Source organism: Sus scrofa, chromosome 9 (assembly GCF_054392235.1).
Source record: "Sus scrofa isolate SSC_HxYL_T2T_F1_AM1 chromosome 9, Sscrofa_HxYL_maternal_Yorkshire_Landrace_v2.0, whole genome shotgun sequence".
Classification (NCBI taxonomy): domain Eukaryota; kingdom Metazoa; phylum Chordata; class Mammalia; order Artiodactyla; family Suidae; genus Sus; species Sus scrofa.
This window is the reverse complement of record NC_139391.1, coordinates 104,265,831-104,290,284: the sequence shown is the minus strand read 5'-3', so window position 1 is coordinate 104,290,284 and position 24,454 is coordinate 104,265,831. Positions and strand designations below refer to the sequence as shown.

The window sequence follows — 24,454 nt, the reverse complement described above, 5'->3', positions numbered from 1 at the left end:
AGAAAAAAGAAATTAAATACACTTTAAAGCCAAAAACAGAAATATGAAAGCTTTCTTTGGCAAATAAAATCATTATAGATAAAATAGGGAAGAATGACCAGACATCTTACATTGTTAGTTTCTATAATTAGATCTTTACCAATTGGCTGCCTTAGTTCATGTTGGTTAAAACATATATTCATAATAGATTTCTTTTTCCTGTTAGGCTATCAAACTGCTGCTAGATTCTTTTAATAGTATTTTTAAAAATTTATGTATAACATTGAATTGTAAGTTTATAAAAATCTTTATTAGTAGTTTACTAAATACACTTTTAAGAAGGGGCAATTCTATTCATGTATGCCCTTCCACCCCAGTAATATGTTCTATTATACAAATAGTTTCTCCAGGTGTGGTATTCAGTTCACCTCACTCAAAAACTACGGAGTCTCCTAAAAATTTAGATGTTGGTTCCTATGTTAGATCACAGATTTATGATTTTTGGAAGAGCTAATTTTAAATAAGCTTTACAAAGTAAATACATATGTATGCTCAAATATCTGAAAATTACAGGTTAACAATACAATTATTTCTAAAATAATTTATTAGTAGCTGTATTTGTCACAGAAGAAGGTACTACAATCATTTTAAAAATATTGGTTGATTTTTAATTTTCTTTCTGCTTAATTTTCGCTAAGATAACATATTTACTACTAATACATAATATCAATAATTTATTTGTAATGTGCTAAAACGCTCTGTGGTAGTCCCCAAGCAAAATTATAAGAAAAAGTTTAAAATATTTTGAAAATCAAGGTGTATATATACAAATTTATATATAAAAGTGTATACATATTTTAAAAGTATGTATATAAAGTGTATATACATGAAATTACAAAAATACCACTTTATCTTTACACATTAAAATAATGTTAAGCCCAGAGTTGCCGTAGATATGAAGAAATAGGTGTTTTCATACACTTTTGGTAAAGATGCATTTTGAAAAATCATCCTGGAGGGCAATATAGCAGTTGGTCATGAGGCAGTAACTAACACTAGAATATCCTTGCAGGGAAAAAAAAACTATAAAACTAGCTGAATTATATGGCATTTCTTTGTAGGTAATGGATAACAGACAGTACAATATTAAAAGGAGAAAAAATTCACAAGATAGTGTTCATGAATACCTCATTTTCTGCCTGGGAACAACTTCTCAACAGTTGCAGAGAGCAGGTATCCATATAGTGCAGAGAAAGCAGTTGTGAGAATCTGGTGCAGCAGAATAAAATTAATTCTGTGGCACACAGTATTAGAAACAGAGAGCTGTCCAGAAAAGGCCTTCCAGAAGTCTATATGGAACTCTTTTGTGGGTCTGTGGCTGATTCCTATCAGATGAGAATACCCAAGGCTTAGCAGATTATAGCTCCTATTGGGAGTATGAACAGCTAAATTACAGGTAGAGCAGTTCTGGAGAAGAGCAATGCTAGATTAAACTGGAGCTCTGGCCCTATCAGAGTAGACAGATCACACTAACACTTTCTCAAAACTTGTTAAACTCCTGGCATCCAGCTGACTCAAAAAGGCTGAGCCTGTAAGAGTGAATGTCACTTTCTAGAGTTAAGACCTACTTTAGGCTGGCCCTAACAATTTGTAACCAAAATCTGACAAGTCATATTGGGAGTTTGAGTCTTACTAAATTAGAGAGACATACCTTGAGCACAAGAATTTTAACAGAGAGTAAAGCAAGTCTAAACAAATACAAGATGATTGGCTAATAAGTGACCACTTGAACCTAAAGCCAAGATATTATCTATAATGTCCATTATCAACAACAACCAAAATGATTATACATCGAGAGAGAGAAAATGAATGAATGAATAAAACAGTAGTGGTTAGTCTTCAAGAAGAAAATGAAGTTAAAATTATCCGGATGTTAGCAAAAGCTTTAAAGCAGTTGTTATATTTTTATAATTATACATCATAATTACATTCCAAAAATTAAAAGATAATTCAGAAATGAAAGGAAGGTATGGTTCTAAAAAATGAACAGATAAGAACAGCTCAGCAGAGAAATAAAAGCTATAAAAAGTCAAATGGATAATTTAGAACTAAACTACCATAACTAAAACAAATTCTATAGATTTAATATCAGATCTGGGTTGAAAGAAGAAAGTAAATGAACTTGAAGATTAGAAATTGCCCAGTTGTAAGAACATAGAGAAAAAATAATTGAAGGAAATGAAGAGAGTTTTGGGGCATGTATGACATTATCAAATGATATATGTTTAATTATAATTCTGAAAGGATAATAAAGAGAAACTGGGGAAGAAAAAATATATGAAGAAATGATGGATGAAACATTTCCAAGTTTAATTCAAAATATATTGTAGATCTAGGAATTCAGTAAAACCCTAGCTAGAATAAAAGAGCCATACACAGGCCCATTATATTTAAAGTGCTAAAAAAAATTATAGAAATAAAACTTTGAAAGCAGCCAGAGAAAAAAGACAAGTATGAGAACAAGGAATATAATTACTTCTGACTTTTTATTGGAAACAATGGCGCCAAAGATAATGGATGACCTTTTTTAAATACTGAAAGTAAAAAAAAGGTGTTAACTTTTATGTCCAGTGAAAATGTTCTTTAAAAACTAAGAAAAAATCAGGAGTTCCTGTCGTGGTTCAGTGGTTAACAAATCTGACTAGGAACCATGAGGTTGAGGGTTCGATCCCTGGCCTCGGTCAGTGGGTTGGGGATCCAGCAATGCCATGAGCTGTGGTGTAAGTCGCAGATGGGGCTCAGATACCGCGTTGCTGTGACTCTGGTATAGGCCAGCAGCTACAGCTCCCATTGGACCCCTAGCCTGGGAATCTCCACATGTCGCGGGTGTGGCCCTAGAAAAGGCAAAAAAAAAAAAAAAAGATAAAAACTAAGATAAAATCAATCCTTTTAAGATAAATAAAACCTGGGAAATTATTTTTTGGCCACACCCAAGACATGTGGAAGTTCCTGGGCCATGGATGGAACTGGAGCCACAGCACTGACAACACCAAATTCTTAACTGCTAGACCACTAGTAAACTGTAGAGCTGGGAAATTCTGTTGCCTCTAGACTCCCTACATTTGAAGAAATGCTACAGGATGTCCTGCAGTATGAATGGAAATACTATAGAAGGAAACACAGGTTTACAGGAAGAATAAAGAAAACCATTTATGACCTCTTTCCATTAGGGCTGATTGGTTTGTATAGGCTTGGAACATGTGGGTGTTTCTGCAGCCATTTGCAAAAATAAGAAAAAGTTGACATATGAACAAAGCTGATCCCCGGTCCCTGCTAATGAAGACAAAGCTGAAAATTCCAAAGAAAAAAGATGGTGCCCCTGTCAAGCTACATCTAAAAACCGCTCTGCAACTGCAGTTTTCAGTTTTGTGAACCATTAAGCTTGTAATAAAACATAAAAGATAATATTTCTGAGACTCCTAAATGACATTAAAATGATCCTTGTTTCCCTCTCCCCCCCAAAAGTCTAACAGAGCTATTTGTGACATCTTACAGAATGAAAAAATAATTAGTATTTATGGTATAATCCCTCTATATGAGTAGAGAATTGCATTATTTTTAACATGGGCTCATTACCTTTTTTTCTGCAGAACCAAATTTCAAAAGTGTTTTTGTTTGTTTGTTTTGATTGCTTTGGTGGTTTTTTTAAACTACTTTGGTCACAAACTCTGACCTTCACTTACTGAAGCTTATTTATGGTCTTTATGTATTATAATTGGTTTGAAGATTTCTATGTTTCACTGTGGAAAAAGTACTATATTTCACAGGATGTGATTCAAAGTTCTACAAACCATTTTACCTAATATATATGCACGCATTACTTTTCCTTTTCATATGCTTCTGAAATACATTTGGCTTCAAATTAGAGAATATAACTGGATTGCTTTTTTTTTGTTTTCTACTTTCTTCATCAAAAAAATAAACATTTAGGAAGTTCCCTTGTGGCACAGTGGGTTAAGGATCCAGTGTTGTCACAGCTATGGCACAAGTTGCAAGTATGGCTTAGGTTCAGTCCCCGGTCCTGTATCTTCCACATGCCGTGGGTGCAGGCAAAAAAAAAAAAAAAAAAAATCCCAAAAAACTCAAGCAATTAAAAAATGATAATTGAAGACATGTAGCAGATGTAGTTAAGTAAAGCTACAGGCTGAAATCAAGTTCTTGTTATTACTAAAGTGATAAAGTAGAATCTAAGTATTTAAAAGTAAACCTACTAAGGCTTTTGTACTAATTCAGGACACTGCTATTGTGTTTGCCTAACTTCAGTTACATCAGAAGGAATACAACCAATTAGTAGTGTTTCATCATATGCTGAATGTTGAGTACAAGTGTAACTGCACTCTACGATGGTTCTTTTTTTTGCAATTAGATCTCAGGAGTAGATAAGAATTGCTCATTAACAGCCCAGTTAATAGCAGTTCTTATACCACTACTGAAAAAAATAAATACACCTGCTTCCCCAAACCTGCCAAAGTGTCCTCTATTTCCATTGTATCCAGTCTGGTTTTATACTTGAAAATGGTATAAACTTGAGCAAAACCTGCCTCCTGTGATCCTTTTTATTTCTCTATAAAGTGTAGATACAGTATTTGCTTTACATACCTGACAAGGCTGTTCAAGATCAAAGGCAAAAGTCTATGCGTGAACCTTCCTTGTAAACTCTACAGAGTATAATTTTACCCTTAGTGGTGTGAAACTGTCCTTTATTCTCACTCTCTTCCTGTTACATAAATTGCTTACTGTTCTTATACACCAGTGCTTTACTTTTATCTATGTTTCTAAACAAACTCTCTCATATATTACAGGCAGATTCATCTGTGATCTAACATTAAAGTTTTTTTTTTTTCCTCTCGGCTTTTCCTAGTACAATGTACTCAAACTGAAGTAATACTATAAAATAATTATGTACCTATTATTCATTGCTTGTCTTGTCTCACAAGAATATGAACTTTATGAAAGGAAAGACATTTGTATATTTTGTTTACTGCTTAATTCTAGTGAATAGGAATCTAGTATTAAATCTAGTATCAGGATTTGCAACAGAAATTCAAAAATATTTGTGTATAAACACACATAAATATATTTATATTCACAGAGAGGCATGATTGATTTCACTAAATATATATCTACTACATAGATACATGCATATATGTACCTACTGAATGCTTACTAACTTCTAGGCAGTACACTTAAAGTTTTATATACATCATCTCATTTAATCTTTAAAATACATCCATAAAGTAGGTACAATAAAGAAAATCAGGCCTAGAGATGTTACACAATAATTTTCTCTAGATCATAAAACTGTTAGAGAGCAAGATTTAAACATAGGTCCTTTGAAGTTAAAGCATGTTCTCTAACTCTTAACCTAGAATTTTTCCACAGATAAATTATAGCCATTCTAACAAGTTATTCTGTATTTAACAAGGTTTTGGAGAAATCCAGATTAAAATTAGAATTAGCCATTATGAGGAAAATCTCTGGAAATTTTAATTTACCATTTCACACTGCCATATGTAGACCTTAGATTTTATAGGTAAACACACACATGGTTGTATCCATTACTGATTTGGAAAGTTTTGGAGTTACACATACAGATAAGTTAATTGAGAAGTAGGGCAAAATTTTAAGGCCAATGATTGTTTTACTAAATTGGCAATTATATAAGGAGTGACTAAATTATATGCTTTGGCTTAGTTGAGGCTTACCAAAAAAACCCCAGAAAATAGCAAAATGTGCCATTTAAAAATTTTGACTTAGTAATTCAACTAAAGTTTCTGTTCTCATGAAAAATATCTAATATATGATGTATCAAAATGTTCTTAAAAAGTGTTAAGACTTCCAGGCCCTTTCAAGTAGATAGAACTCAAAGCCCTGGCCAAGATAAGAATTATCAGACCCTTATCATCACCTGAACTGTCTCATTGTAATGTTCCCTTCCCCCACCTTGAGCAACCTGGCCTACTCCTTCCTGCTCCCTACTAGAAAAGGTATGTATCCCACTCCTCACCTGTCCCTATAGAGACATTATATGTCCCCAACCAACCAACAAGTGTATTGTAAGACCCCTCTCTACCCAACCAATCAGCAGGTCAGCAGGTATATGGAAAGACCTCTCTTTTACCAGGGCTATAAAAACAGACAAGACCACGAGCCCAGGGTTGGCTCAGCCTGATTGTCAGAAAGTTGTCCCACTGCACTTACAGCATCTCTTATCTCAAAAAACTCTTCTTTCTGTTTGCCTCACCATGCTGGTAAATTCTTCTTTCTGACAAATGTTCACAGACCACGACAATAATTTACCACATAATATGTTTGTTCTAGTTCTAGAAACTAATTTTCCCCATAATGATTTAGAAAAATTCTAATTTAGAATTATACCAAGTGATAATCCATCAACACATGGATTTCCTGGTGATGCAGCTAAAGAATACTCAAATAGAGTCTCAAGAATTGCTAAAATTAATGTTTTAGGATTTTGTACATTACTAGAATGTGCATATCTCTTTTTAGTATCCTTTACTGCACTACATCATTTTATTTACATTTGAATTTAAAACAAATGGGTTTACTTTACATAATGCAGGTGTATATTCTATAAAGGTTTGACTGATTGTACACATGATCCAACAACTAAATTTCCAAAGATGCAAAATTAGAGCTAACTCTATTTAATCCTTTATTATTTGGGGAAAAGAACTTCTCATCTGAGATCAGTGAATTTATGGTCATTAATTAACTTATTTTCCTGAACCATTTCTACCATAAGATAAGCTGTTCTGCATTAGTTTTCAAAGATTAAAGCACATACAGAAGCTAGCCTGGAAGAGCTACCTGTTTTTCTGGGTAGAGAGGTGCTTTCCCTTCTTCATTCAGTCCTCTCTCAATCCACAGTGGACCTGCCCAGGCTAACCCCTTATTATTTCATGTTCATATCTCATTCTTCCCATTGGAACTGTCTCCCCTCAAACTTTAAGAAGACAGCTAATGAGGAAAGAAACATATTACAACAAAGGCACTCTGACATAACTTTGCCACATCTAATGATCTTGACCACCGCTTCTTTCCCTGTATATTTTCTTTTCTTGAGGTCACCATGATATTATTTCTTTTTACTCTTTTTGACTTTCATGGTCATTTCTTCTCCATTTCCATGGTAAATATTCTTTATTTTTCACCCTTAAAGAGCTCCTTAGAGTTAAATCATTATCTGCATAGTTCCTGGACTGACCTCAAGAATTGTCATGGATTCACCTCACACCTACATTGCTAACAGCTCTTGTATCTCTATCTCTAGCACAACTCTCTGTGCTGAAGTATATCTACAATAACACCCTCTTTGACTTATCCATCTAGATGGTCCATAAAATCTTTAACTCAGTGTAAAACAGACTTAGGTTGGAATTTAATTACTGTTCCTAAAAGCTTCACAACCATAAGCAAGCCATTTAATATCTTGGAACCTCAGTTTATAAAGTTTTAAAATGGGGATAATGATTCTATCTCATAGGGTTGCCATGAGGTTTTAAAGAGATAATGTACTTTAGGTGATAAATTCAGCCTCTAATCATAACAGTCATAATAATGGATAAGTGTGCCATTCAAAAGGAGTTCATTACTCTCCAAATCTGCTTGCTGAGGCTATACTCCCTTGATCAGTGAATGGCAGTTCTTTTCACCCCTTTGCCAAACCATCGATCTACAAAACACTTTAGACACTTTTTTTCATCTGCCCACCTGCCCCAAATCAATTTGTTATCACCAGGTCCTTTTCTTTTCCTAAATATCTCTTGATAATCTTTCTCAATCTCTGACTTCTAACAATATTTTAATTTAGGCTCTTATCACTTCTTGGCTATAAAAACCAAATGTCTCTGGTCTGCTTTATGGCCTTTTGGAATGCACTGTACATCTTCCTTGGGCATTGGGGAGAATACATTTGAAAGTCAAAATGGAGTAACTGGTTCAGACATCCAAGGTAAAATCAGGTGGCCATCGTGGATGTGACTTCAGACACATTCCTGTCTTGTTGAGAACCTGAGTTTTCTGAGCTGTGTCAAATTCAGGATGCCACAGCTACTCTCAAATTGCTGTCTGCTGGCAGCTGGCAGCTGCAACCTTACGTTTTCAAGGTCTCCTCCTATAACTTTTAAATTGGCCAATAATGAAGTTGCTTTAAATCAGATGTTAAAAGAGGAGATGTAGTTGCCAAAAGCTCCTGTTACGTATATGTTACATACATGTTAACGCTGCGTCAGACGTTAAAAACCTATTTAGATAAAATTAGACAACTGATTACCTGGCTACAAGTCTCCCCTGAAGTGCCAGGTCCTGACTGGGTTTCAGGCTTATTATCCTGAACTTTATCTATTAAAGTTCCAATTGTTATTCCTTCAACTACTTGCAACTGAGTCTGTGACACCAAAATGGCAGATCAAGGGACTGAGCTCTTAATCATTCAAGACTCTGATCCAAGACTTGGAACTCAGGAATATTTCCAAATCCGTGTCCATTACGCCAAACTGAGGCAGATCTATGCCCTATTCCAGTAGGAGGCAGCCAGAGTGGTTGTTGCCTCAGCCCCTGAAAGATTTGGGGAAGGTTGAAAGAAAAGGGGGAAATGAAACAGCCCCTAAAACTGAGTTATTTCACTGAGTTTATGATTAACCTCTCTGTACAAACATTTTTTTCTTTCCTGTCCAACATCTGTTCTCCTCAAGATTTAGGAATATCAAAAAAAAAAAAAGCGGGGGTGAGGTGGTTTGAAATTGAGCAGGACCCTGTGGGACCCTCTCGGGAACAAAAGTTTTCCTGTGTCCCTGTTTCTTGTTTGTAGGAAACAAGCTTTATGAGTCAGCTTCCATGACCTTTCCTGGGTTCCAAAGGACAGGTTCAGGGAAAGAAGAGTCTGCAAGAGACGGGGGAGAATAGTCAAGAAACAACACTGCAGCTTTGGGGCAGGGTTCTGGTTCCTCCCCAAGGAATATACATAACAATACCTTCAAGTTCTTCAACAAGAATTAAGGCCCCTACTCAGATGGAGGATGATAACTTTGGGCTGAGATCAAGATTCCTGAGTACAGATCTGCTACTTCACTACCAACCAATCAGAAGAGTCACACAACCTGCAGTCTTGCCCCAGATTTTGCCTGTAAAAACTTCCCCAAAAAACTATGGGAGGAGTTTGAAGTCTTTGAGCATAAGCCACCCATTCTTTTCGCTTGGCCTTCCAACAAACTTTTCTCTGGTTAAAAACAAACAAACAAAAAAACACCGAAAAACCCAACTAAAAACCAAACAAACCAAAACAAACAAAAAAACAAACAAACAAAAAACAAACCCAAAAGGCTCCTAACTGGCCTTTTCTCTATCTGTAACATATCTTTTGCATTAATGCCAACGTTATCTCCTTAAGTGTATATGAGCAGAGACTGACCCACAGTAAGGTGAGCCTTATTAAGTCACATCCTTGTATATCTTCTCCCCTAGAGTGCAAGTGGCATGTGTGATCTGCTTTTAGCCCACAGAATAATGCTAAATTGACAGTATGTCAATCCCATGATTATGCCACATTGTATGAAACACCATATTAGCAGACTGAAGGAGCAAACAACCATGTTTTGAGTGGCCAATATCAGGGACCTGAAGTGGCCTCATTCCTGCATAAGAACTTAATTTTCCAAAAATCATGTGAGTTTGGAAGAGATTTTGAACTCCAGAAAGGAATGCAGTTTGGCTTACACTTTAACTGCAGCTTTGTGGGACCCTGAGCAGAGAGACCTGGTTCTAGGGATTAGGAAATAATCTTTGGGGAACTATTATTATGTTTACCACATTAGTGGAACAGAAAAATAAGCATCCACCTAAGTAAAATACTTATGACTCTAAATACCACATACTCACTTCAGAAAATCCAGTTTCAAATCTTTTTGGTCCTATTCACATTACACTTCATATTTTAAAGTGAAACATTTCTTTCCATCTTTGCCAATTTGAACTCCTCTTGAGAAGTTCCACAAAACTTTTTTTAAAAAAAACTCTTTCCACAATGACAATTCCCAGAACTGCCACCTAGCTATAAACCTCCTCTGTGTAGTCATATAGAAAAGATCTGGCCTGGCTGTGAGATTTTCTGCGGGGATGTAGGCTACTTCAGGCAGGTCTACTTCAGGCAATCTTGTGCACCAAGAACAAGAATATAGTATGATTATTTCTCCTTAAGAAACAGACAAAGACTTCATAAATTAATGTATTTAGGCTAGAAAACTTTCCTACATTCATATAAGAGGAAAGGGGTTAAATGACAGCAACATACAGGGATGAGGTTTGACTATAATTGTTTATATCAGTGATTAAATAGTAAAAGAGCCAGTGATATGGAGTATATCTTTGCCATCTCTCCTATTGAGAGGTACTACCTTCAGTAATGATGTCCTGAAATCCTCCATATAGATCTACTGAATATGCAAAATCTATTTTAATACAGGCCTTCAAATTAGACTTATATGTGCTTTGGTGAGTGCATAAGCCCCATTGTAAAATAAGTTTTAAACTGTGCAAAGATTTAATGATACATCAAAAGATGAAGTACTATTCCATTTTTTCATTCTCTCCTCTCCCCCAAAAATATTACTTCCTTCATCCCTAAATATATGGTGACTGACATAAAAAGACTCAGAGGTTAATTCACATACACATCCAGTCTGTTGCAAATCTTCTCTGTCACCTTTTAAGATGTAGCTTGTTCACATATAAGACTTGGTGACAACGTGTAGAGTGGGCAAAAGTGAGTGATGTCATTTGAACAAAGCAATGCTGATGCTAATGTTGACTGTCAACACATCAGCAGTATCTTCTTGACATGCGTGGATGAAACACTTAAGTTTACAGTAAAATGAGACACTATAAATGAAATCACCTTAACTGCATAAAAGGAAAATAATAAAAGTGGTGGTAGATCAGGTAATAACATGAAGAGGATAAATGCTCAGGATGTGAAATCTAATAGTAAGAAGTTATATCTTACTGTATCACATACCCAATGTCTATATGATCTTCACTTGCCTGAGCTTTTGTCCAAACACACTGAAGGATAAATATAGTTTATTCACTCATCCTACTGAGTGACAAATTTGAGTAGTGTACTATTCTAAGTATTGAGGATATACCAATGAACAAATCAGAAAAATATCATCGCTCCCTATGGAGTCTACATTCTCACAATTCCTCATAGGGTTGTTATAAGGATTGGATGAGATCCAATAACATATCTGGCAAAAGATAAGCACTGTAAACATCTTTAATTAGCATCATTATAAGAGTAATAAAGTATTTCAGAAACCTGAAGGAGCATACTTATTTGCATAATAAGTAGCATGCCAAATAAATAAATGGGTAATTCAGGCAAACTAGTGACACTAAAATTTATAAAATAATTACATGAGAGTTTTATGTTATCTTTTTATATTTTTAATCTACCTCTGAAGAATAGCTTAAAGTAAAATAATTTTTTGAAAAATTTTCAGCAATTATCCAGATATTTATTTTTAATAAATTGTCTTTTTACAGTAAAATTTAAATGAGGGCCTTTGTCTCTGGAGTGCCAATCATGGCATGGACGCTCTTGAATTTTTTCTCTTCACATACCGCTTTTGCTACTCTTCTACATGATCAGGGAGTCATCACACAATGATTTAGCATCTTTCTCCTGTCAATTCAGTCATGATTCCACTCTGTTCTATTAGTATTTCCTACTGTGAAAATCCCTGTAGAATCCTGGGTAAACTCTAAGAAGTTTCCAGATTCTGCTTTGGAAAGTAGTGAACCACAATGTTATTAAAAAACAGTGACTTACAAAGGGATTTGCCCTTACTCTTAAGCAAAGAAGACGTCTAAACATTGTCCTTAGGGTAACACTTACGCACAGCCTATAACTGATGGTAGTCTTTTCTGAAGTCAAATGGACTGCTCCAGCTATCAAATTTTATACTGAGTATTTTTAAGAGTACTTTAAAAATCAAAATGCCTGGGTCTGCAGTTCATTAAATATGCCATTCCAAGAGATACGACTGCCAGAATTGGTTAGTTACTATGAAGGCAGTTATCCTGTAATGCTGCAAGGCAAACATATTAAGGCTTTAGTCACATATGTGGCACACACTTCAAAATTCCACACTTTCAAAGGACTTACTGGAGCCAACATTCCAACTTCGTACTCATCCAGTTAAACAGAAGCTAATAAGAAGCATGAAAGAACACATATTATATAAGAATTCTGGCACAGCCCCACATGTATCAACCTTACATTTAAAAAAATCATAATGGCATTAAATCATCCTAAACCTCTAACACCCATTCACAAGACTACTCTCACTCTATCATCGGAAACTATGTCATTCTGATTCATATTGAATCAGAATACTAAAAAATGTAAATTTGACAAAATATATCTGAACTTGACCCAAACACTTAAATATTTTCATAACACCAAAGGCAAAAGGAAAACAGGCAAAAATCTCACTATGCATTACAGTCAGCTTTCAACAAATAGTTTGAATGTTAGCAGTAGGTGGCAAAGTTAAAATAGAAATGTTAATTCCTATGAGAACCCCTTGCCTGCTGCTTTATAGCTTTTCCTAAAGATGAAAAAAAGAAACAGAGTAAGGAACATAAATAACCCACCACCCTCAGACTAAAACTTAAAATTAAAAAAAAAAAAACAAAAAAACCCCCAAATATTACAAAATATGAACAAATATTACCAAATTTTAAAAATAACTGATTTTGAAATAATTTTTTTTTCAACTTGTGCTCCTTTTGAGGAGGAGAGGTAACAGGAATACAGGGAAAATAATTAAGTAAACTTGATTTCCAGTCTAGAATAGCAAGACATTTTTTGTTCGTTCTTTTTTCCTTTCTCTTTCTTGTCTGTCCTGTGTCATATGGAGTTCCCAGGTCAGGTATCAGATCTGAGCCACAGTTGCAACCTGCCATATCCTTAACCCACTATGAAGGGTCAGGGATCAGAACTTGCGTTCCAATACTCTGTAGATGCTACCAATCCATTGCAACACAGTGGGAACTCCAGTAAGACATTTTTCACTTGAGATTAAAGATGATGTATTTATATGAAGCAACATTATAAATTCCTGTACTATAGTTACATATTAGAAAATAGCTTCTTTAGGAAGTCTCAATTTTTCTAAAATTATATGATTATTCAGTAAACTTTTTCTGTAAAAGACCGAACAATAAATATTTCAGGCTCTGTGGGCTAAGGAATCTCTGTGGCATCTATTCTTCTCTGTTGTTGTTGCACAAATGCAGTCAAAGACAAAATGTAAATGAATGAATATGGCTGTGTTATGATAAAACTTTATTTGTGGACACTGAAATCTAAAAATCTTACAATTTTCACTGCCCATGTAATATTTTTCTTTTTTTTTAATCATTCAAAATATAAAAGCATTCTTAGTTGATATACCATACTTGGAGTAAGTGGGCTAGATTTAGTCCATGTTGTAGTTTGCTGATCCCTAGATGAGAAATTGAAAATGCAAACTAAGAAATAAAAGATCAGAGAACAAAGCTTCTTCTTACTTTCTTTCTTTCTCCCTCCCCTCCTTCCTTCCTTCCTTTTTTTTTTCTCTTTCTTTCCCTTCCTTCCTTGTGTATCTACATGTGTATGTAAGTATTTGTTTACTTATCTTGACAGCTGGCAGCCTTCAAAAACTAATAAGGGAGTCACAGAAGGGTAGAAGGCCAGATTACCAGCCTCTCAAACTCAGCCAGAGTAGTGCACTGTAATGGACTAATGGAAACAGTTACCAGGCACTGAACTCACACACTATAATGGAGATTCTATAAACCAGGAGTCATTCTTAATATGCAAAGTGGATACAATATGCTATACTATTTACATTCCAATGAACTGTAGCATAAGTTTTTCCTATGGCAACTTTTTTGACAACTAATATCTTCATAGAATTCCCTTGAATTTTCCATGAAGTTCCAGAGAAAAGGGAAACCACAAGGAAGCTCACCTCACAGTGGCACTACTTAAAGCATCCCTATATATTTACAACAAATAAGACATTTAGATACACAAAGCTAAGAAATTCTAGGCACAGTGACCTGTGATTCTCCCAAGTTCTATTATAGAAAAGGCTATTTTATTCAATTTTAGCAGCAAACAAGCACAGAGAACTCTCTTTTGATGAAATTTCCCAGACATCCAAGAATAACTGAGCAGAAAACATTTTGTAACAATATATTATTTGTTAGAGTTTCAGGTAAATTGAAATCATTTTAAAAAATTACACTGTGGTCTGATATAACCATGTGGGTAAGTTTCAATGGTTAAATGAATTACCATGTATTCAGAAAGATGTTGTTGGCAGAGGCACTGTCATAGCAATGCACTTTCCTATTAGAATGCTGTCTTCAAGAGACTTATGTGGCTTTGTAAGCAATCATTAGTGAAGCTTCCCACTACAATTAAAAACATATGCCTAAATGCTGTTTTTGAAAATGACACTAGTGTTTAAAACCAACATAAAAAGTCTATGTAAAGGTGCCAGATACTTAAATGGTGATAAAAGCCAAAGGATTTGTTCAAAAGCATGTTTCTTACTGTCTTCCATATAAATAAACACTGCTGAACAGTTTATAAAGACTTGAAAATTCCATCCATGGAATCTACATATTTTATGTACACTTCCATGAAGAAATGAGCTATGACACTAGATTCCTTTTCAAGAAACAAAAACACTAACTGGAATAGCTATCTGCCCCTCCACGTTCACTGAAGCACTATTCACAATAGCCAACATGTGGAAACAACCTAAGTGTCCACTGACAGATGAATGGGAAAAGAAATTGTGGTTTAAAAATACAATGGAATACTACTCTGTCATAAAAAAGAATGAAATCTTGCCTTTTATGACAACATGGATGGACCTTGATGGCATTATGCTAAGTGAAATAAGGTATACAAAGAAAAACAAATATCACATGATTTCACTTGTATGTGGAATATATTAAAAAAAATGAAAAACTACATTCATTACCGGAGACAGGAAGTAGGGAGAGGGAGAATCAAAGGAAGGCAATCAAAAGTTATGAACGTCCAGTTATAAAATAATTAAGTACTGGAGATGTAGTATACCTTACGAGATGTACTACAGTTACACTGCTTTATGATATATAAGAAAGTTGTCAAGAGAATAGGTTCTAAGATTTCTCATCAGAATGAAAAATAAATTGTTTTTCCTCTCTGTTTATTATATCTATATAAGATGATGACTGTTAACTAAACTTATGTCAGTAATCATTGCACAATATATATAAGTTAAACGATGATATCGTATACTTTAAAATTAATGCATGTCAATTTTATCGTCATAAAACTGGAAATAAGAGTCCACACCTTTAAGGCAGGCTTCAAAAGGAAAATAAGAAAGCAGTCATTTTTTTCCTGAGTAATGTGAGACATTAGGGAAGGGTGCAAATCTAAATGACCACTTCAGGACAAAATAATTTTTTTTTCAAATGTAAACTCCACATTGGATGATCTGAATTAAGGCTAAAAGCAGCTCTTTGTATTTTATTTATATGGAAGTAACATATTTGGAAAACACAGCTTTTATGCAAATGAAGATTAGCTTCTGCAATCAGTTAGGAATTCATTTCATTGTATGAGTAGCAATGGATCTAGTTATGATTTTCATTTCATCTTGACAAATATTTATTGAGTTTGCCAGGTATAGGGATATGTCTAGAGGGAAATTACATATAGAGGAGAAACAACCTTGGGAGGAATGTGTGGTAATGAATAAATATAGGAGACTGGTTTAAGCATTGGTTAAAGAATCTTTGAAGCGAATAAACTGAGTTTGAAGCATGATGTATGAAATGTCAATGGGTCATACAATTTGTGTTATCTAACAATAAGTTATAAATGCAAATTATTAAGCTCAGAAAATGGCAAGGACTAGAGATACACATTTGGAATTTGTTTGCAGAGACTAATTAGAACCAATGAATGAATGAGATGGGCAAAGAATATGTAAAAATAAGTGCCATAGACAGAACCTCAGGGAATACCCATGCTCATTAGAGGCCAGGCTAATGAAGGAAACTGAGAAGGAACTGCTAGAGACACAGGAAAATTATAGGGCTTGTGGGTGGAACAACAGGTAAGAGTGATTCTACACACTTAGTGATTCACTGAAGACCATGGCAAAATCAACAGTACAGCAGAGGCGGCAGTACGTCAGGGTAAAGGTCTAGTTTCATATGATGACATAAGGTGTCTAAGCCAAAGATTCAATGAAGAATGGAATGTATTATAACAACATAATTGATAAAGAAAAGTCCTGGAGATGGCAGGCAAGTATACATAACTCCATGTATTTTTGAAGAGGTAACAGAATTTGTTATAGTTGTGAAAACACATATGCTTAAAGTTTCCCATTCATTTATCTTTTTATTATTTTATTTTACTATCATATGTGCCAGAAACTGTTCTAGGTGCTTTACAAATATTAACTTATTTGTTCCTCACAATAACCCTATAAAGTAATTTATTTTAACTTCATTTTACAGATGTAGAAACTGAGGCGTAGAGACATTAAAGACCTTTGCATCAGAAGTAAATATTAGAGTTTTTCTGATTCCAGTATCATGCCCATACCTACACTGTGCTCTCCTACTACACATTAAGCATAGTTTGAGCTCAAATACTTACTGGTTCCAAGAAACAGGACATGGTATCTACCATCAGCAGCATTCACTCGATCCACAGCTATTTTTGTGTACTTATAATCAGTGCCTATCCGAACAATCAAAGGCCTTCTGTGGATTGGGTAGATGGAATTGTACATGAGAGGATGGTTCCGAATAAAAGTGACAACGTCATCCGGGAACTCCTTAGTGGTTCGCATGTTGGGTGTAAATGCTCCTCCTGGGCACTAAAAATATTTTTTAAAGAGAGTTAATAAAACAGTCACTTTATCATTATAATAATCATCAAAAGGCCTCTATTTAAAAAAATACTTAGAAGTTTAAGTTGTTATAAGTGTACCCATTGAGAAAACAGTATGAATATAAATAGTACTATCTGTAGAAAATGAATATACAAGGTATATAATTTGATCATTTAAATAAGCTAAGTTCACTTATTCTGCCTTACTTGTTTTCAGAAAGGAATTGATGCCATTTTGTATATGATGTAACTTTTCACTCTTCTCATTCATCATTTTTCTATTTCTTATTCTATGCCAGGTCCAGTGTTGTTAGGAAAAAAAAAAAAGTCTTGTGGATATAATCTAATTCTGCTACTAGCTAAAATAATTAGATTGTCATTAGATTATCATTATCAAATTCAATCGGAACTCTAATGAGTGAGAGTTTTATTCCATTTGATTCTCCCCTCCCAAAGGTTCTCTGAAGTTAGAACTTGGATTGGATGTGGTAAGCGAGACCTGGTAATTTTCCTCTGGAAAGCACTCCAGTGACTTTCATTACTCTTAGAATAACATCCCAACAGCTTAGCCTGACTATAAGCCCCTGAATGTCTGGCCTGCATTGTATCTAACACTTCCATAGGTATGGCTTTTCTTGAGCCTCAAGCCTGCTCTCCCTCCAAGAACTTGGCACCTGCTGTTCCTTGTCTGGATTACTCTTCTCTAGACAACACCATGGCTTCTCTGTTACCTCACTCAGTTCTCAGTTTAAAAATTACTTCCTTTAAGGTGATGACACATATAAAAATAACTCCCCTAGGCTATCTTCAATCTCTATCTCCTTAGTCTGCTTTATTTTTCTTCACAGCCCTATTTACCTGTGTACAATATATTTGTTGCTTGCATCTTTATTGTCTGTCTCTCCCTCTAGAATGTAATATTTGCATAAATATTAACTGGGTATCTTTTGTGCACTGCTTCACACTCAAACCTACAGTAAAGCTGACAGAGAGTAAATATTTGACCACCAGTAGTTGAAGGAGTAAATTACTCTCTTAAATCTGGCATCCAGTTTTGGTTCAGGGGCTATATGAGACAGGGGCCTCAATTCTAGTGATGAGAGAAGGTTCAGAGCATCAAGTTAAAAGGGGCAGAGAGAAAGCCTGAGATCTAAATAATAATGATAATGAGAACTATAATAATAATGAGATCTAAAAATAACTGTTTTCAGTGTTTCAGTGCTTCTAGAAAGGGGGCAGGACAGGGCTTCTGAAAAGATTCTATTTACAGGGCAACTGAGGCCAAATGCAAGGGTAGGCTGGGAGATGCCAAAGCTTGGAACTTAAACTCACTCACTAATAGGATCTGAGTGTTAATGAGCAACATATCATTTTTTAACACATATAAACACTTTTCTAATCTTATTAATAAATACTCAACATCTCTGCTTTTAGAAACACACATATTTGGCTTTATATATATATAAATATATATAAAACACATATAAACACGTATATAAACAATAGCACTACTGTTCAAGTTTTCATTTATCCTTTTTAGAGAGGTACAAAGTGAAAGGAAAGCAACAAATAAGCTTTCTGATCAATTGAAATGGGTATGGCATCTGTGGTAAACAGTAAGATGTGATGGGGACGGAAAAAATAGAAAATTAGGAGTTCCCGTCGTGGCGCAGTGGTTAACGAATCCAACTAGGAACCATGAGGTTGCGGGTTTGGTCCCTGCCCTTGCTCAGTGGGTTAATGATCCGGCCTTGCCGTGAGCTGTGGTGTAGGTTGCAGAGGCGGCTCGGATCCCACGTTGCTGTGGCTCTGGCGTAGGCCAGTAGCTACAGCTCTGATTCGACCCCTAGCCTGGGAACCTCCAAATGCCGCGGGAGCGGCCCAAAGAAATAGCAAAAAGACAAAAAAAAAAAAAAAAAAAAAAAAAAAACAGAAAAAATAGAAAATTATACCTTATTAAAAGTGGCAATGTATACTTATTTCTAGTTGATTGCTCCTATGCAGGAATATAAGCCTAGTGTGATGATATTTCAACTGAAGATAGAAATGTTGAATTTTACATTAAATCTGCAAAAATTTTTAACGTTAACTCAATGGAAAAAATAAAAACTTTAGAGACAGACAAAACACAGCAACCTTTGGGTAAATCCATGCAACAGCTATCATACAATGTTAGTGCCTTTGGGCCAGTACTGCCAGGCAGTCCCACATTTGCAAATAAACCTCAGTAAATTACTAATGTGCTCTCACTCATTTAAACTGTATCATCTTGAATGCAACTTTTATACTAACTTTGACCAGTTAACATTACTAGAACTTTTTACAGTACTAGTAAACACAGTTCTCTTTTTGCAGAAAGAAATTAAGGAGCAATTAAATGACTTCATTAAAGAGAGATAATGAGACAAGTAATGAAACTAAGCTTCTAGTTTGTTATCTCATTAACTAGACTTTCATCTGGGGATCATATACTTTTCTTTTAGGAAAAAGTATTGTATTTAAATATATGTGTTTATGAATTGCCTAGAATAAGAGACCAAATAAGGATGAAGAATTCCATTTGAGGGAATTCTAAACTGATGGATGCATTCCATACTTCTGAAAAGTGTAGCATTATGGGTGTTTTCTACTTTCATTCCTCACACAAAGTGGAAAAAGGGAAATACATTGCTCACTGAATGAAAACATGGAAAGAACAAATACAGCCCTTCATAAAACACCACTAATTATGGTTGACTAAGCTGAGATGTCTCCTTAAATATTTGCAAGCACTTTCATTTTTAAGTTCCAGAAAGATCCAAAGTTAGCATATATTACTAGGCAATTCCTATCATTTCCAGTTAGCAATTATATTTATGTGTGATAAGCTTATTAAATTACAAGTGTCTAGTTACTGGATTTTACTTACTAGTAATTGAAATTTATATAAAATACGTTTATTCCTCAAAACTGCAGTTTTTTTTAATTTTTAAAAAAAATTTTATGGCTGCACCAGTGGCAGATGGAAGTTCTTGGGCTAGAGATTGAATCCAAGCTGCAGCCACAACCTACACTGCAGTTGTTGCATGCCTGATCTCTTAACCCACTGTGCAGGGCCAGGGATCAAACCTGAACCTCTGCAACTACCCAAGCTGCTGCAGTCAGATTCTTAACCCACTGTGCCACAGTAGGAACTCTCAAAACCGCAGTTATTAAATAGGTAACCCAAACAAGTCAACTCTAATTAGTTATTTTATAGTCTCTCAAATGTTCTCCATTTGGGACTTCCGTTTAATATTGACAAAGTACTTCTTGCTTAGAAACAAGTGTCTCCCAGTGTAATTTATTGTCACAACTGCAGAATTCTTTTTGACAGTAATTAATTTTTCCATTATTTCATTGCATAAAACTTGCAGATAAGATACAGAATGAGTGACAGTGATGGTGACAAGAACAAAAATTGACTACCCTTTGTAGACTATATGGACCTGTGAGTTTGCTCAGTGCAACACTGCCAGGTATAAATAAGAGGCGATTAAGATACCCCTTAACTTGTGATACATGAAAGCATGTGTGTTGAAACCTCAAGATAATATAACACCCACATGCTGCCATAAAATGAAGCCTTTTTCTATTAGCTAGGCTGTTGTCTCATTCTTCAGAAGGATAATTCGCTTCTACAAATAGTCATTAAGTAATTTTGGTTAAACTTTTCCTTTAAGTGTTTATTTTTCTCCAGGTCTAGCTTTCTGTTTATCAACTAGCGATAAGCGCTCCTTTTTTTGAGTAAAGACATTTTAAGTGTTTTGATTACTAGCGTGCTTAGCGAAATGCTAGGAACAAAAGAATGTCATGTTAAGGAAGTATCAGCAATTGTTGCCTTTCCAGTTTCTGTTCTATTCTCAGGTCTTCTTGAGCATCTGCTCCTAATATACTCATCCATTTATACTAGTTTTCAGTATTCATATATTCACATATTAATTCATATGTGCATTCTTTGGACAACTTTAATTCAAAGTGCATTTTGATGTTCCCAGTAGTGGACATAAGAGTAAGAAGTTACCAGTTCTTAGACATAAGTGTTCTAGCAAGTAAGATGGAAATAGTCAAAGCAACCTAAGAATTAAGAACATAATTCTAAAATTTAAAAGAAATATAAAATAAGTAACAGAGTTTGGTTCATGATCTATTGCTATACATGTTTAAGAGCCAATCTTTTAAAAATGAATTTAGAATAGTACAGAACTTAAAGCTGTCAGAGTTCATGAAGAGGTTTAGTGACAAAAAAAAAGTTTGTAGTACTTAGTGAAGTATAATTCTTGGGGCTATCCTGAATCATAGAGTACAAAGTGAAGGAAAGAGAGAGGAGTTGAGGCTAAAGACACATAGCAAAAATAAACACATGAGTTCCCATAGCGGCTCACTGGAAAGGAACCTGACTAGTATCCATGAGGATGCAGGTTTGATCCCTGGCCTAGCTCAGTGGGTTAAAGATCCAGCGTTGCTGTGAGCTGTGGTATAGGTTGCAGATGTGGCTTGGATCCCACGTTGCTGTGGCTGTGGCATAGGCCAGCAGCTGTAGCTCCTATTCAACCCCTAGCCTGGGAACTTCTCTATGCCACAGGTGTAGCCCTAAAAAAATAAATACAAATAAATAAACACAGAAGTAGTGACCTAGGAGTGACTGGCATGTTCAAAAGGAGCTTGACCTAATCCTTGAAAGACAAGTGGTATAAGGATAAATGAGAGGGTATAAATAAATGATATTCCGGAATCTGGCCTAGTTTCTAGTATTGGTCTTTGAAACTTGGGCTCCGAGAGAAACTGATCTTATGTTTAAACCCTTGGTACTCTAGCCCATTTATTTAAATACCCCAAAGAATTACATAGTTGAAGACTCGTGCTTATGCACCAGTGGTCCTCATCTTCCTTGTGTTTATCCTCCACTGCCTGAAAGGACCCTTTGTTCTAGTCCTTCAAGCCCACGCAGAGCTAGGACTCACTTATTCATTTCTATCTTTGCCTTGTAATGTACACAGTAACCTTTGCCTGAAATGTCCCTCCTTATTTATCCAAATTATCCACATCAATTACCCTTCCAGGCCAGCTCAATCTCATATGTTATATATGACTTTCCAAACAATGCTGTTCCACAAAAATCTCTTTCTTGTCTAGACTCCAATAATATTTATTGTCTGCTTTATGCACATGTCTTGAATTATGTGAAACAATGTGTAATTAACTTTCATGTCTACAACGCCTCATGTGTTCAATTTTATTATAAACTGTGATAACAGAATGATTTTATTTTTTATTTTTTTTTCTTTTTTGGCCACCTCATGGCATGTGGAGTTCCTGGGCCAGGGATCAGATCTGAGCCAGATCCTTTAACACACTGTATTGACCGGGGGATTGAAACTGTCCAGATGCTGCAAAGACAATGCACCACGGTGGGAACTCTGCTACCTGAACACTTTTAAATGTGAGGAATAGAAATGCTTCTAATGTAAGAACAATTTAAAAAAATACATACAATCAACAAAAGTGCCAGCAAAAATTTCTCTTTTTCTTGCCAGTACTAACTATATGGATCATGAATTTCTGTGTTCTTTTGCTGCACCTGATCCCAGACCTGTTCAAAGCATGACGGCTGAAGCAGATGGTTCTGGTCCACTTATAAACAAACAGACGTTAAAACTGAACTCTTCTGTGAGGTTCTGCTTTAACAGGATAGTATAAGAAAACAATCTTCTACAGAAGCTTTATAAATGTTGCAACAGAATAATGTAATATGTTAGCTCAGCCACAGAGAAAATCTGCAGTCTTTGGCTGCCCTTTGCAACATACCAAAGACGTCTTGTTTCTTCCAAAAAATTGTATTACTATGGAAAAACACTGTGACACGATTGGCAGGTTTCTTCCTACTGACTTGGGCTTGCTAGCCGGGGCAGTCTGCTAAAATAGCTATCAACCATGCTTTATAAGAAGCACCTACAGGGAACATTAGAATGAGAGTGCAGGGTTTCTGCCAGTGTCATTTCTTTAAGAATCCAGTCATATGTTTATGAAATTGGCGCAGCAACTGGACTACTGTGTAGGGAAATAAAGTAGGGTGATCACAGTTGATCCTAAATTGGGAGGACTTCAGAGGCAACATTTTTAACCCTAGAGAAAAAGGAATGCTTTAAATCACTTGCTTTTAGATCTTCCGGCTACATGAATGGGATATTAAACCCTTGAAGCCCAGGAAAGAGACAGACACTGGCCATTCTGAGTCAGAGAGCTGACTTCATGGTATTTTGCTCAGCGAAGGGTGGAGAGACCAAATCTTGAAGGAGGTTATGTTTTTCCAGGATGAGTTCCAGAGGTTATTCCTCCACCCAGCCTTTTTTATTCCCTAAGAATCACTCATCTGACTTTTTTTTTTTTTTTAATTTAAAGAAGTTGCTCTGGTCTCAGCACCAGATGTAAGAAACCACATTATAGAAATATGGCTCATTATTGACTACTCCCTTTTTTCACAGAGTCTGCTCCAGATGTGTGTCACTAAGCCCTGGCTTATTCCACATTGCTTTGGAACAGGAAAAAAATGCTTATTCTTAGGAGTTTGGAAATAGAGAAAAGTGGGACTGTTAGCAGATTTTTCTAATTTAGCATTGGTTTATTCTGTTTTACTAAAAAGGATTTATCTAGTCCCACATTTATGAAGGATAATTACTATGTGACATGATTGTTTTTCTCACTGTGATTCTCAGAGTCCTTCTGAGCTGCTATTTGGGCGAAGAGACTTAAGAGGCATGGTGGGCCCAGGGTTGGCCCTTTTCTTTAGGACATCCCCCGGCCCCACCTGCAACATCTTCCAGTTTTCATGGCATGAGTATTCCCACCATTGATGATATTAAGTTGCTATTGTGATGTCTTTAATTGATATGAGGTAAAAACACAATCTATTCTTGCCAGCCAGGTACAAGCTGACTCTAGCACATTGATGAGGCTCTGAGGACTTGAACCCTAATTCAATAAGCATAGTTCTCTTCTTTTTCTGTATCTGTGGAGTTTCTCTAAAGGTTTTATTTGGGGAATAAGAGAATTTTATTCAGTTTACAAATCAATTTCTCCTGCACTAATCCTATATGTATTTTGTTCAAAAGAATAACTGATGAAAGCATAAGCAATCACCACCACCTCTCAATTTTCTGATTTAAGATGAAGCAACTACTCAGTCAAATTCAAATACAAGTAATTCTACTAAAAAATATGACATCTTTGGATATGTTATCAGTGCATCATCTGAAAATAAGTTAACTGCACACTCAATGAAATAATGAGAGCCTCAAATTATGATGGAATTTGCAAGTTGCTCAGCTTTCCCTTTTCTTATCTAAATCCCTACTTCTTACCAAACACACCCCAGACTGAGGTGCCCTAAGGTGGATATATCTGTTTTCCTTTTGT

At 35.4% G+C, this 24,454-nt stretch overlaps 1 protein-coding gene across 1 annotated transcript in view; it reads right to left on the bottom strand.

The window, feature by feature from the left end:
- The window catches only part of SEMA3C (semaphorin 3C), a 181,006-nt gene that overhangs the window by 30,422 nt on the left and 126,130 nt on the right, over window positions 1–24,454 (bottom strand). The window contains exon 12 of the mRNA XM_013979789.3: window positions 16,784–17,006. Within this exon, the coding sequence (XP_013835243.2) occupies window positions 16,784–17,006 (223 nt within the window). The remainder of the gene's footprint in view (window positions 1–16,783; window positions 17,007–24,454) is intronic.